Source organism: Argiope bruennichi, chromosome 7, assembly GCF_947563725.1.
Source record: "Argiope bruennichi chromosome 7, qqArgBrue1.1, whole genome shotgun sequence".
NCBI classification, from domain to species: Eukaryota; Metazoa; Arthropoda; class Arachnida; order Araneae; family Araneidae; genus Argiope; species Argiope bruennichi.
The window spans coordinates 28076315-28092044 of NC_079157.1; the positions used below are offsets into that span (position 1 = coordinate 28076315).

General features: G+C 26.6%; 1 protein-coding gene across 2 annotated transcripts in view; it reads right to left on the reverse strand.

Moving 5' to 3' along the window:
* Positions 1-10198, reverse strand: part of LOC129975868 (dentin sialophosphoprotein-like) — a 28996-nt gene extending 18798 nt beyond the window's left edge. Inside the window, exons 1-2 of one of the 2 annotated variants that reach the window (XM_056089123.1) lie at positions 9985-10198; positions 5252-5320 (exon numbers count right to left, since the gene is read on the reverse strand). In XM_056089123.1, the coding sequence (XP_055945098.1) occupies positions 5252-5320; positions 9985-10104 (189 nt within the window). In that variant the 5' untranslated portion in view covers positions 10105-10198. The remainder of the gene's footprint in view (positions 1-5251; positions 5321-9984) is intronic. The other variant, XM_056089124.1, reaches the window with a different exon arrangement.
* Positions 10199-15730: the final 5532 nt, after the last annotated feature.

Consider the following 15730-nt stretch of genomic DNA (forward strand, 5'->3'; position numbering starts at 1 on the left):
TAGTACTTAACAAATCAAATTACTTGTCATTAAAAATAAAGGTAGAAAAATCATAGATAAAAAAACTAGTTTGAAATATTACATATTGAAAAATTTCATTTATTATAGATTAATTAATTCCTCCATTAATTAAATTGTATCCAGGTGTATGTTTTTGTGTCCAGATTATGTTGCTTCTGGATTCCATCCATCTCTCTTCTTAAAAGTCGATGTGCACAGAAAAACATGCTTTCCTAATCATGACAAATGGTATCATATACCAGAAGAGATTATAGCGTGGAAATAAAAATCATACAGTGCTACATCAGGTGCAAATTGAATTTTTGAAGTTATCTCCATAAAAGTTTTATAGAAATATTCATACGAACATCTTCAAGTAGTACAGATGAAGAGTAGATTTGTAAGTATTCTTATAAAAAAGAAATGCAAGCAATATCTTATCATGCATATTTTAAATCAAACATTCTACTTTTTCTTTTAATCTCTGTAGTATAATTAACATATTATGGTTTATTATGCATTTTTTAATTTAACATAAACTTCTCTGAGTTCAAGCCTACATCTATAGAATAAAAGAGAGAGAGAGACATTAATCAATGCTATGCAAACAGAAAGTTAATTAAAATAGCTACCAGAAACAAAAATTCAATGGAATGTTTTTAATCAAAATGATTTACTTAACTATTTTGAGGTGTGATTTAAGAATTTTACGACAAAAAAAGGTCAATATGCAAGTTACACTACATCAAATACATACAAGGGTTGTTTGAAAAGTTTCTGAGCTTGAGAGAAAATGGTAGCATGAATCAACAAAAGTATGTGGGGGGGAGGGGGGACTTGTCTTGATAACTCCTAAATAAAATTTCTGCCATTTTGAAAGTAATTTTTTCCAAATTATTTTATGTTAATATCACAGTCTTTGCAAAAATGTAAAAAATGTAAGTGTTGAATTCTCTTAGATACTTGTTTTTGAAAGGGAATATTGCCTACACAGATTACAGAGGGGTTGGGTATTGCATATGGGAACTAAGTAAGCATCATCACTTACTATTACGGAACTGATACAAGGCTAAGGAAGTGCCTCTCTTCTCAATTGAAAGTGATGTTAGGAAAAAGATGGTTCTTCAAAAGAAAGAAGCACTTTTTTTTTTTTGTGGAATTGCAAGATATATCCAAAGAAATTCAAGAACTCCAAGAAACCTACCCATCAACAACATTATGTTTGCTGTGAATTTCTTGCTATGATTTAATAATAATCCATCAAATATTCATTGGAATCTTCTGCCTCAAGTGTTTCAGTCAATTCTAAATACTTCTAACTATACAACAGACTTAAGTAAATCTATAAATTTTGCTTCAACAACATACACAGATGCTAGCTAGTTAGCTGATAAAATGGATTGCAGATTTATCAGTGGTTATGTTATACTTTAATATGTTCCTGTTACCTAGTCTATTTCAAAATAAAAATGTACAGCTTTAGGGAGTATGGAAGCTGAATATATAGCTTTATCAGAAGATGTGAAAGAAAGAAAGAGATTAATAAATAGATGCTTATATTTAGAATTACTTGCAATTTAATCTAAAATATTTGTATGATAATCAAACTGCTATAGAGTATTTCAAAAATTTGGTAGAAATTCAATGGACTAAACACATTGATACTTGTATTTTTTAATGAAAAATACTGCATATTTTATGACAAAAACTTTGTCACATGATAAATCGGAATTTCATTGCAACCGGTTATTTTGTAACAAAAATGAATGAAATTGCATGTGAAGTCATGAAAAATGGGACATTTTCATTTTCTTTTGCAAGCTTTTTTCATGCTTTAAAAATCGTTTTGTTCAACTCATCTAACTAGATGCACTGTTTGTTTTTATTGTTGAGTCCAGCTGTTTTTGTTTTATGTAAATTTTATACATGGCCAATAAGAATTGTCTATGACATCATGACTAATCAGGTCCCACCATATGTTTTTAACACTATCAGCACTGTATTAACTTTTATATACATAAGAAGAGAGAGTTTAAGTTATTTTAATTATCTTACATTTTGCTTATTTTAAGTTGAATATTCATTTTTGAAGCAAAACCGAGCCACCAAATAATTCCCACTTCCCATCACTTTAAAAACTAATGAAAGCATTGTTAAAGTTTGCCAAATGACAACCATCAAATCAAGATTAGAGAAACAGAAGAAACTTTCAGCATATCTCAGGAACATGTTTGTTTCACATTGGACCAAGATTTAGATATGTGCAAGCTAAAAGCACATTGTATGCCACATCTGTTTACTTTGAATCAAAAATCCATCCAAATGAACATCTGCACCACTCTAATGGAGGAGTGGAAAATTGGTGTTTTTTCCACAATTAATCACAGCAGATGAAACCTGGATTCATTATTACAGTCCCGAAAAAAAAAAGGTAAAATTAGTTCCAAAAAAAGGGGGAAACTTCACCTTCTGCTAGGAAATTGATGGAGATAGTTCTCTGAGACAACCGTGAATTGCCTATCTTGAAAAGAATAAAATCATTACCAGAGCATATTAATGTAACATTACTTAGCAAGATGAAGGCAGAAATTTCGAAAAAATGGCCGCATTTGCAAAAGAAATAATTTTTTTTCACTAGGATAGTGCTTTATCTTACACCTCAACAGTTGACATGACAAAAATCCTTGAATAATAACAGTTTGAATTCCTTGACCTCCCGTATTATTTGAGAAAACAGGCCCCCAAATGACTTTTTTTTTTTAAATTTTATTATTATTATTTTGCTTCCAAAGTTAAAAGAAGTACTTGGAGGACAGTTTTTTAAAATCAAATAATGAATTTATGAACTTTAATAATAACTATTGTGCAGAGAAAGATTCCATATATCACTAGATGCCTTAAAAGGATGGGAACATCACTGGGAAAAATGTCCCAATTTACATATTCTATATCGAAAAATATTCCTAAAGGAAAACTGGAAGCAACTCATATATTCCTGCTCTCATACCTGCTCCTGCTCTCATATATTCCTAAAGGAAAACTGGAAGCAACAGTAATGAAATTCCATTAATGAAGAATTTTGATAGGCAAACTTTCACACCAAGCATAACTCATGCTCCTTGTAACTTCTATAATCAGTTAATAAACAAAACAGCTGAATAAAATTTTTCATTCCAACACTCAATACATAATAATTTATTAATACTTGTTATTTCTTAGAAAATTTGAATTGTCATTATTAACAATCATTACCAGTACCTGAAATGTGTTTTTATTGTATAAATAAATTGTTTTCCTTTAACCAATAAATCTTAAATCTGATTAATAAACATCGACACTATTAATTATTAAAAAAATACTGTTTTGCATAACAAATCTTAAGACAATTTGAAGCAAATTTTGTAAATTTTTAATTACAGGGAAATAAGTCCTTTTTTTAAAAATTTTCTTGTTAAATGTGAAATTAGTATTAAATAATATAAAGACACATATAATAAGGAAACAGTAAAGTTCTGATTCAAATCCAAAAATTCATGAAATTATAATATTTGAATTTTCTAGATATTTGCTAATAAGGTTAAAATGTACTTGAAAATCCGTAATTGTCGTAACTTCCAAATTTGGAAATAATTATTTACATTAATTAAAAATAATAAATCTTTTTTTTTCTTTCTTTTTTTTGCACATGAAATATAGATAAAATATTGTAATTATCAAAAAATTCAAATTCAAGATTTTGATCAATTTTTACCATTTAGACCTCTCTGGATTTGAAAAAACAAATTTCTGTATTATGTCAGTCTATGACAAAGATAACTAAAAAAAATGCTTTACGCTTGACCGATGAGATTTAGTACATGGTCTTTACATCAAATTTTAGATATCTAACAAATTTTAAGCAAAATCTATTCAAAGAAAGTCTGTGCGACTAGCTGTTCAAATATAAGTTAACATAATACTTACAAAATGAAAAGAAATAGACAAAATTTGGTACACAGATTTAACAACTATAATACATACCTCAAAGTTTAAACCAAATCAAACAAGGGTTTGCGTATCTGTCAATTGGCATTTTCAGAAGCTCTTAAATACAATAAATCAAAAATGCAGTGACTTAAATGTATGAAATTTGGTAGGTTATTTTATGAATACAATCGTAGTTCTGTGCCAAATTTTGGTTTCATTTGAATGGGAAAAATGTACTTAAAACACAAACTGGATATTCAAATATCATTAAACACATGCCAGGGATTAAATGCCAAAAAAATTTACTAAAGATTACATGATAGATTTAGTAAAAATGCATTCTCTACCTTAAACAGGGTCTACAATTTTTTGTGGAGGTTGGGTCATAACACCTATATTAGAGAGTATACAAGAAGGTTTTGGGACGACCACTACTGCTGGTTAATAAATGATATTCTACTGAGAACATTAAGAGAAAAAGAAAAGCATTCAGAGGAAACAAAGTTTCACATATAGTGAAACAAATTGTTATCATAATGAGATGTACTCACCATTTACCAAAACAATATCTGATTATGTGCATGATCATAATAATTTCTTAAACTTGCTGCTCCTTATATTTTTAAAATATCATATATCAAAATATTTTCTATTCTTATTTTCTTCATTTTATCATTATATAAAATTTTACTTATGAATTAGCTAATGATCTTAGCAAACATAGTCAAGAAAAAATTTATATGAATACAATCTTAGGCAATTTTTTAACATGATTAATCATTGGCATGTGGTTAATACATAATCACCCTTAAGACATAAGGCGTATAACATATTTTATCAAATATAATTTGTTTCTTCAAATGCTGCAACATTAATTCTTATGTTTATAATACTACCAAAAAGTACAGTATTTTCTTTGAAAATTATTCATTTATATTTTTTTATTGTTTCTCACTAAATTATTAATATTTACCCAAAATTCAATAATTTCCTTATAATGGTTATTGTTGTTTTATGAATATTTTAAAATTTTAATTTCTTTGTTTTTAGCATTATAACTGCTTAAAACATTTAAAACAGATATTTCAAATCAATGAAAACTGTACTATATTTTTATTTGAACTAAATTATTATATAGAATTTTAAATAATAATCCTTTAATCAGAAACAAATTCATACAAATTAAAAGCAAAAGCTTGTAATTATAATAACTAGATTTTAAATTACAAATGAAAGTAGTTAGAAATTAATACTACCACAGCTGAAAACATTTTTCAAAACTTACCCGAATAACCTTATCACCACTTATTATCTTCTTAAATCTTCGTCTATCGACAGGACAAAAATTTTCATGCTAGGATAAATGAAGATAAATTACTAAATATTTTTAACATATAAAACATTTAAGAAATTTATTAAGAATTAAATTATTATCAAACATTTAAGAAATTTATTAAGAATTAAATTATTATAAAACATTTAAGAAATTTATTAAGAATTAAATTATTATAAAACATTTAAGAAATTTATTAAGAATTAAATTATTATAAAACATTTAAGAAATTATTAAGAAATTAAGTTAATATAGTGGTTAGCTACAGGCATTTATCAAAATAATGGAAACACCACAAACAAATTAAAGAATTTTTATTAATTAAGTGTAAGGCCACTTTGGCATACAATACAGAATGGATTCACCTGAAAATCAAGGTATACTAGAGCTGAATAGTGTTTAGAGAAATATAGTATCATTTTTCATGGAGACATTATTAAAGTTCAGGGAGAGATGCCAGTAGAAAATATCGATTCCAGACTGAACGCTCTAAAATAGACCATAAAATCAGTTATACTTAAATTGGGAGACTGTATAGGCCAAGGTAGATATTATAGGAGCATTATCATCCTGGAAAATTCCATCACCTGTAGGAAACAAAGTTTACATCATAGGATGGAAACTTTGTTTGGAAAATGAAATGATGGAAAATTTCTCTAAACTTCTCTTCAGTGACCTTTTCTTTCAGAGTCATGAATGGACCAGCAGAAAACCATAACACAGCTCCCACACACATTAACAGATCCACCTTCTTGCTTGACAGATGGAATTAGATAATCACAATCATATGCTTATGTAAGTGTCCTCCAAATGTGTACTCATCCTGTTGTGAGGAAACATATGAAATATGATTCATCTGACCATATAACTATCTTTCACTTATCAATTGACCAGGTTTTTATGCAGGCACTTATGGCACCAATGTAGATGTCATCTGTCATTAATATCTGTGACAAATGGCTTCGGAACTGTTGCTCTATAATGAATGTTGTTTATGAAGATGCCTCCAAACTGTAATTACTGATACTGGAGAATACAGATACTAAATGAAATCTGCATTCACTTTGGCTACTGCAGTTTTCTTTTAGAGATTACAATCCGTTTTGATATTTGTCAGTCTCTTTCACTCAACTTCTCCTTTCGTCCACTATTTTGCTTTGCCAAGCTTGTCTTGTTATGCTGTCATGACTTTATATACCATATCTCTAGAAATGCTTAAAAGCTGGGATGTGTTGATCACAGCTGTTCCAGCTACTCGGGCTCTGACAATTTAATTTCTTTGAAAATCTGAAAGGCCTAACATTTTATGTTTTTAACAAATATCCAAGACCTATACAGTTTCACTAAAGCTCCCTCATACAACCATAATATATACTTTTTATATTTAATAAGTCAGTTACTAGAATTATTATTTAATGTTTATGAAGCATATTCTTAAAGATGATTTTTATTCATAAATGTTTCCATTATTTTGATAACTATCAGTATAATGTAACACTCTGACAATACCACTTCTCCTAGAAACCAACAATTTCAGAACGACATATGAGAAGGATCAGATAATCAAATAGGCAACTGCCTAGGCACCCACAACTTTTTAGAGCCATGAGAAATTACAATTTTTTTAATGTTATTTTCATGTTTATCTTCATTTTGCATTATAAGGACTATATACTTAAATTTATTCAAATTACTATCTAGTGTTATTTAAATTTAAGAATGATATTCTTAAAGTTTTTTTTTAACACTTCTCCATGAATAAGATCAATGTGACTAAATCTTTTTTTAATTAGTTGATAAACACACAAGTAAACCAGCCTATCAGATTTTATAGAAAAATTTCAATTTTATTGAAAGAATGTTTCAATATTTCTTCGCCATTTTGTTTCAAATTATTTAAATTTTTTTATATATAAATGAGATGCTACAATCAACTCTACTGACGATAATTGACTCAAATGTGTTATTATTTCAATTTTCACAATATTTTTAATTAAAATATGATAAATACTGATTAAATAAGAATCACTGAAAAATACTTGGCATTGAAAGTTAGAAAAGAGGTTCCTAAAACTTGCACTGCTTAAAGGTTCCCACATGGTTTAATATAGCTGAGGAACATAAAAAAGAAAACAAATCAGTGCAAGTTGATGTTAGTAATCTTAGCACAATGCAAATATTGTTGTTGCTTTTTAGCACAATAGACATAGATATTGCTAACCTCTTGGCATTTAGTGAATAATAGCCATTGTTGCTTCCTCCCGTTCTGTTTTCATTCACATCAAGTCAAATTTTACTAATAAAATGTATTTTTGAATTTATCTCCACTTATATGGAGTTTTAATTTATCCAGCTGTTTTTTGGTCAGATACCTGCTAGATAAATGAGAATCTACTATATAGGGTTTAATAAGCTGAATTTATTATCACAGAATAGAATATAAATATAATAGATTTATAACAAAAATGTAATTTTTTTATAATAATAAACTTAGCCTTTTTTTTAAACATGAAATAATTTTTTTTATAATGCAACCAAATTAATTTATTGTTTTATTTCAGAACCATTCAGATCTGATGTTTTGAAAAATAGTATCTATTAAAATTTAACATATGATATAAAGTGAAATTATTTTTCTGTAAATTTTCAAATACTAATCCTTTAGACAGATATAATTTATAAGTGCTGTTATAATGCAAAGGCTGGAATGGAGTTAAAATCTGTCAAATGGTGAAGAAGGGACACAAATTGCTGGACAAAGGGCAATGAGCATTCTCTCAAATTTTCACCTAATCTCTAGTTGTTTAGTTGAGGATTTTTTTTTTCTATGTACCCCAATATTTTGTTAGTACACATTAAAAAAATTTGTCCCTATCAGTAAAAAAAGTTGGTCTGAATCCATATAATTCTATATCCTTAGATTACAGCTCTTTTAAATTCAACTCAGACTTACACAAAACACAGAATCTGACATTCAAATGTTAAATCTTTGAATTTAATTATGATAGCATGTGCTTTATGTATATCTGAGTAATTTTTTTAAATAACATTTTTCTCATTGCAATCATCAAAAAGATTTTATATGTAAAAAAAATGAAGGATATATGATAAAAGCTTTTAATATTCATACATAGACAGAGTAACTTTGCACCCATTTAAATGACAAATTTGATACACATTGACAATAATATACATTTCAAATGACAAAAAATAAAAGTTTTTACATTATAATAAATAAATATACATAACAGACATGTTCAAACTCGTTATATTCTAATTGAAAATATGTTAAACCAGTTCAAAGTGATAGCAGATCTAATGGCATTAGTGAAGCTGCAATTTGTTTTTGAAAACATTTTTTAAAAAATGCCATAACATTTTTCTATTTAATTAATTTTTAAAGAAAATAATTTAAGCATATTTTATAACAATATATTTCATTTTAGAAGTGAGACTTCCAGTTCATATTGTTGCTACTATTATTTCATCTTGTTATTTTTTTTTCACTGCCATGATTAAGATATGAAGATTAGGTTTATTTTTCCAATATTGAGTAGGTTTCATATAAGGCATGTTTTCAATAATTTTTGATATTTTTCTGCACTTAAATTTAAGTTCAAAATCAAGCAATGACGGAAAAAATTTTAAGTTCCTCTAGTTCAAAATACTGTTGCTTTTTCCTGTGATGTAATTGGATGTATACAGATTTAAACATAAAATTACAGAAATGTTAAGCCTAATGAACAGAATTTTCATTTGAAATAATTATAAACCTATCAAAATTTGATGTTTAAAAATTTTTTTGTTAAGGAAACAACTGAGATGTTTGGCAACCATAAATTCCAATCAACTGATCATCTAAGGAGGCTAGTAAAATAATAAAACATACTTGATTTATAAGACAAATTCTCAATATAAAACAAAATCAGCAGAGTAAAAATTTGATTAAACAGAAGAATGGACATCAAATTCTCTCAAAAGGAAAAAATAAGCCAGTCAAAGTTGTTAAAGACCAAACTAACTAATATAATAGGAAATTTTAAAAAAGACTAATCCATTTGACAACTTATTTTCTCAAGAAAGTTACAACTTATGGCTAAAGATTTATTGGTGATTTGATAATTTTAAAGACTAAACAGATTACAATTGAAAATTTCCGTCCATAAAAATTGTATTATCGGATTAAAAAAAAATTTTTTTTTTCAGAAATTATACATATTCCTTTAGTTCTTTCTTACTTTTCTGAATAGTGATTTAGGTATGAGTGAAACTCAGTTTTTAACCTGTGTGTGATATGAACTTTGAATTATCACATATCCAGCATTATAATTTAATATAAAGCATGTAGAATTCGAATATATTCCAAATGTTACAGATATTTTGTACATTCACAAAACAAAGCAAAGAAATGCGATCAATTTAGTGGCTAAATTACAAAATCATACATAGCAATAAAAACTGCATCTATTTGATGTAAATTCAGGATGTATTTGTAAAACAAATATTAGTAAAATTGTAACATGAAACTTATTAAAAGAATTTATCTGTAAATTGTTGACCAACAAAATGAATATTTAAAGAAAAAAAAAAAAAACCCTTTTTTGTAATAAAAAGCCCCCCCCCCTTTTCTTTTTAACACAGTGCAATGCTATCCTGCTGTCAAACGGATCTTTATGCAAACTCACTTTGGTCCATTTTTCAAGACATAATAAGCAAAATTTATGATCACAAACGTCAGGAGATCCTACAATTTTGTCTTTTAACGATTCAAAACAAATAGGGCAACTGCTTCCTTTAAGATCCATTGGCAAATTAAACCACTTGAGGAGTTTCAGATTAAGGCAAAGAGTGTAAACAAAACTGTAACAGAAGAAGCGGATAGCGAAAGAACGATCATACAATGTTAACGGAAATTTTCTGAACAGGAAGGAGTGTCTCTGCGCATGCTCCGATTTTACTGGAGAAAATAAGTAACTATTCACTATGGTTCATGATCGTGAACGAACCACACTCTAGAAATCGACTCTCTGTATGTCAACCTTTTTGAGTCCAATCATAGGCTTTCTTTCACCGTCGATGTGGTTTGTTGCTTACTGTGTTGTGATTGGTTAGAAAATTACGTGTTTATTTACATTATAGATGAAAGTCAAAGAGCGGGATTTGTATTATTAAATTATTGTTTATCCAAATAAGTGTGAAATGAGACGAAAATGTTTTTTCCCTCATACTTTCAATCTTGTAACAAGCATTTAAAAAATTATTTCCATGCTGCTTATGGCATTTTTAGAAATTTTAGCGAAGATAAACAGACTAGCGTCTCAATCGCAACGTAATCCCTATGGGATGGGCGAATCCATCATGAACCGTACTTTTCACAGGTAGGTACGTTTGCCCGAGAGGGGCAGCAGGGATAAACGTTGGCTTTTAAATGTTGAGTTGTAGTTCAACGCTTATCCCGGTTCAGTTGAATTGTTTTTCGTTGATCACGAGGGAATACGTTGTCATTACTTTAGCATGTGAATGTGGATATAGTTTTCCTCTCTATTAATGTCTATTTTTAAATCACTATTTCTTATCTTTGAAAATGTTTACAAATTTGTTCTTGCGTTGCATTTCATAAACGGATCATATATAATTTTTAGAAATGTATAAAATTACATTGTGAATGAAGAGGTAATGTGATATTGATATTTAAGTTTCATAGTATGTAATATGGAAATAAAGCAAATCATTAACCATTTCATTTTCATACTTGTTGATTTTTTTTTGTCATTATATTACTCTTGTGCTTTGTAGTTTTAAGTAAATGCATGTTAAATTCTTGTAAAGGTAATAAACTAACAGGAATGAAATAACTTATTGAATTTAAATAACACGTTTTGTGAGTAGAAGACTTATAACCAAAACTTAATGATCTAGGTCATCTTTATTTTTAAAAAAATAAATAAAACAACTTTTGCATAAATTTAGAAAAATAATTTTATAAAGTGCTTACTGTAAAAACAGCTTTATCACAAAGTTTATTTCCTACTCGGGGTTCATAGTGTAATAATAGACATAGCATGTTGAGTAGGTATATATTGTAATATTTATTGTATATCAAATCAAGCCTTTATTCAAGAAACAGTTTTCTTAAAAGGATTGATTTATTTTACTATATTATAAATTTCTAAAATTTTTATTATCATAAGTTATTTTCCTCTTCTCAATAAATAATACAAATTGGGTTTTATTACTTAACAGATAAATCTCATTAAATGAGCTATAAAAATATGAACCTTTTTAATGCATGAAATAAAACTATTTTCAATTCATGTTTTATTGATAATTTAAGATCTTTTGTAACAAATTAGTCCTACATAAATGATACAATTGTAAATATGTATATTTAAAATATTTTCATTTGATGAAGTTATTTTATTAGTTCAATTAGTATTATTTCAAAAATAACATTTTAATAATGTCTGTTAGCAATTTAAAATTGCAAAGAATTGTATTTTATAGTGATTTTTTCATATTCATACTTCATAGTTTCATATTCATACTTGCAGCTTCCTCAGTATATTTCAAAATATAAATATTCTTGAAAGATTAATGGTCTTTTAAAAGATGTTCAGAATATTCACAATATTGCAGCCTGTTGCTGACATTCTGAATATAGGAAAGGAATAAATCTCTATTTTTAAAAAATGAAACTACTAAATTTTTCCGGTTAATAACTGAAAAAGAAGTGATATTGAACTAATATATTTTACAAATATAGAAAGCCTGAATGTTCAGCATGTCACATGTTCTATTTCTAGTAGCACCAATATGTTTCCATGTGAAAACTTTTTTAAAAAGGGTTAGTGGAATTTGGCTTCATCCTATTTAGTTGTAGATGCCTCGAAATGGGGAAAGTTATTTTAAGGTCACCCTGTAGTTTAATTACACAAAATTTTTGAAATATGGCAAAATGAAGTTTTAAAAAAAGTAAAAATTTGAGCAAAATAATTATAGTTAGGAAAGAATTAATTTTACCTGCTAAATCATGCAGCAGTTATTTTTTCATGTTTTGGAGTATGGAATATAATATCCTGAAAATTCTACAATTAAATAACAAGCTAATATTGAATTTTGAATTAAGCAATAACACTTGGAAAAATAGAAATATAGTCAAATATCAAATTCTTATTGGTTTAACAGTATAATATAAACAAATTGACATATGAAATAAAAACTAAAGAAAATAAATAATATATAGCACTGTATTACAAAATTTTTTGACTAAACTTTAATAAGTTAATGTCATAACTAGGCAGTTTTTAGAGTGATGAAAAATATAACTTATCGATTGTTAGCTTTATACAGCTATAAAATGTAAATAAATGTGTTCATGGTAATTTTTTTCAGAATAAGAGATAGTTATAATATATATAATCCTTATCATGAGAAAGGTTTTATTTGATTTGTCAAAATTTCTCATCTAAATCTTAATGCTTATCTTATTAAAATGATAGTACAAGTTTACACATTACTAAAGTTTCTACTATTTTAATAACAAAACAATGACAAAATGAGATTCTCATCTTACTGTTTATCAAATAAAATACAAAGATATCTTTACCAAATATGAAATCATGATAAAAAGAATTAAATGATTAGCAAGTTCACTTGAATCATAACAAGGAAAACTAAAAGCTAAATTTAGAAGAGCCTACAGAAGCAAACTGTTTTTTGAGATGTAATCTAACTGACATTGCTCACAAATGGTAAAATGTAATAAAGTTAAATATAATAAAAACACAAGATATATTTATTACGAAAACATTGTGTAATGAAACAAACAGAAAATGGATTAATTAAGGACAAGGGAATACTATGCAATATTGAAATATGACATTGTTTTCATATTTGTTATAATCTGTTCCATCATTCTGTTATGCATTTCATAGTATATATATTCATATTTGTCACATCAGGTGACCAGTTTGTTCATCAGGAACATTGGTTGTATTTGTTTTTAGATAAATTGTTTAGATATAACTTCATATCAATGAGTCTATCAAATAGTTTAGCATTAAAATTGTGATTTTAACTGACTTACTTAAATATTCTTATTTACTCTGTGTATTGTGATCATAAACTTTTCTGATTGAGACTGTTACTTGACATCATGGCGCTGTTGAAAATGTAAATAACCCTTTCATCTATCTTCTAAATTTGAGGTATTGTAACTTCACTTTTTCTATTTGTTTTATAAATTGCTCAGATATTAAATATAATACTTCTTTACTTGATTTTCAATAATAGGCGAAAACCATGCGATTAATTACATGATGAAAAAATGAAAACAATTTGGATTTCAGGGTAATAATGTAACATTAAATGTAGGGGGGGGATATTTTTTAAAAAAGCAAATATTCGTTCTACAATTCAATTGATATAATTAAACAAATTTCAAACAATGTAAAATTTATGTTTGTGCAGTGATATTTTCAGCAATTATCGTGGAAAAACAGCAAATTTCAGCTTAAAATATTATTTAAAATTTCCAAAAAATCGGTCCAAGGTGCACACATCTACCATAAATTTCAGCTTAAAATATTATTTAAAATTTCCAAAAAATCGGTCCAAGGTGCACACATCCACCATTCTACATATGTGTCCCATTTGATACATGTAGGTCAAATATTTGGCTTGTAGAGCACCAAAACACACACATTCAACTTTATTATTAGTATATAAATATATTTGTTCCACTTTTTTTATAATTAAATGTTTCGTTATTTGTTCGTTGAAGCAAGTTAGGTATGGGGTGGATTAAAAAATGATTCCGTTTTTATCCTTATAATGTATTAAAATAAAATAGTTAAATATAATAATACTAAAAAAATATGCAAGTGATACAATAAATGAGTTTTTTTTTTTATTGGTTAGATAATGCAGACAAAGATATTTACATAAATACTACAGACAACAACTCTGTGCACGATGACTTGCAATTCTGTTATTTGGTTAAATGTTACAAATTGTATTTTGGTTTATATATTATAATTATGCTAAATGAACTAGTGAATCTGTAGAACTTAAGCTCTCAAGAATTGAATAAATTTGATGATAGTTAATAGATATTTTATAGAAACTTTTAATTTAATAAATTTAAATAATAATATTTTATAAACTTTCTATAGCAAACAACTTTTTTTTTAATTATCTTTATTGAATATAGAATAAGAAATGAAATACTTTCTTTACTTAATATACAAATGAATCTAAATTTTTCAAGGCAGATTTTTTAAAAATTTCAAATGCAATTTAGTTTCTCCATTGGTATATTGTATCTAATTATTAAACAATATAGCATTGTAGTTTTATTAGAGACAAAGAATTTTTCAAAAGCATACAATATATTTCATCATTTGAAGAACTTATTGTGCTATTTGACTATAAGAGGCAGAAAAAAAACTTAACACAAATTAAAAAAAATATAATGAAAATAGTTATTTCCATTTTTTTATTAGTATTTATATAAAAATATGTTCTTTTCTATGAGAAGAAATATTATATTTCTATAATTTTATATTATTTATTTTATTGTTTTACAATAAAAAAAATAGTAAACACAAAATAAAGTTGGATGGACACTCTAAAAACAAAGTAAACAGAATGAAAGTAATTTGATTAAAACTTGTTTTAAATATTTACATAACAGCTCATTTTTGTGAGGCAGTTAAGAAAATAATATATTTGTTTTCATTAGGTTTGCTTTGAAATCATTAAGGAAACCAAAATATGAATGATAAGCATAGTTAATATACTCTCAATTAGCATTGGAACCATTGTGCATTATATATGTAATTTTCATAATTGTGCTATAGGTATAGGAAAAATATTTGTTCACTTAAAATATAGAAATGTTACAGTGTTAAAGAATATAGTAAAAATATTTACAGATTGGTTACAGAAGGCTACACTTAGTTGAATGCCTGCTAAAAAATGTCTTTGGTTAGTGATTAAAAAAAATAACTATAATTTGTTATTTATTTACTGAATTATATAGGTAATTCTCATAATTTATAAGACTAACAATGAAAAACATTTATACATGAATATTTGACCGAGTTAGTCCAACAAGCATTGATATTGCATAATAGGAGATGCTTTGGATGTAGAATATATTACTATATAACTTTCAAAAATCAAATAATAAAAACAGCAAATTATTTAGCATGTAACTAAATTGAAATACTAATATGAAAAAAAAAAAATTTGTCTATTGAATTGATATATTTGGCTCTAATTTACAATGTAAAATTTTAATGAAAGGAATTAACATTATCAAGAGGGTTTTGCAATGAATAGACACATATTAAATGCACAAACTACATATAAAATGCTAAGCAAAATGTGTAAACTTTATTAAGAATGAGAACAACGCATAATATAAAA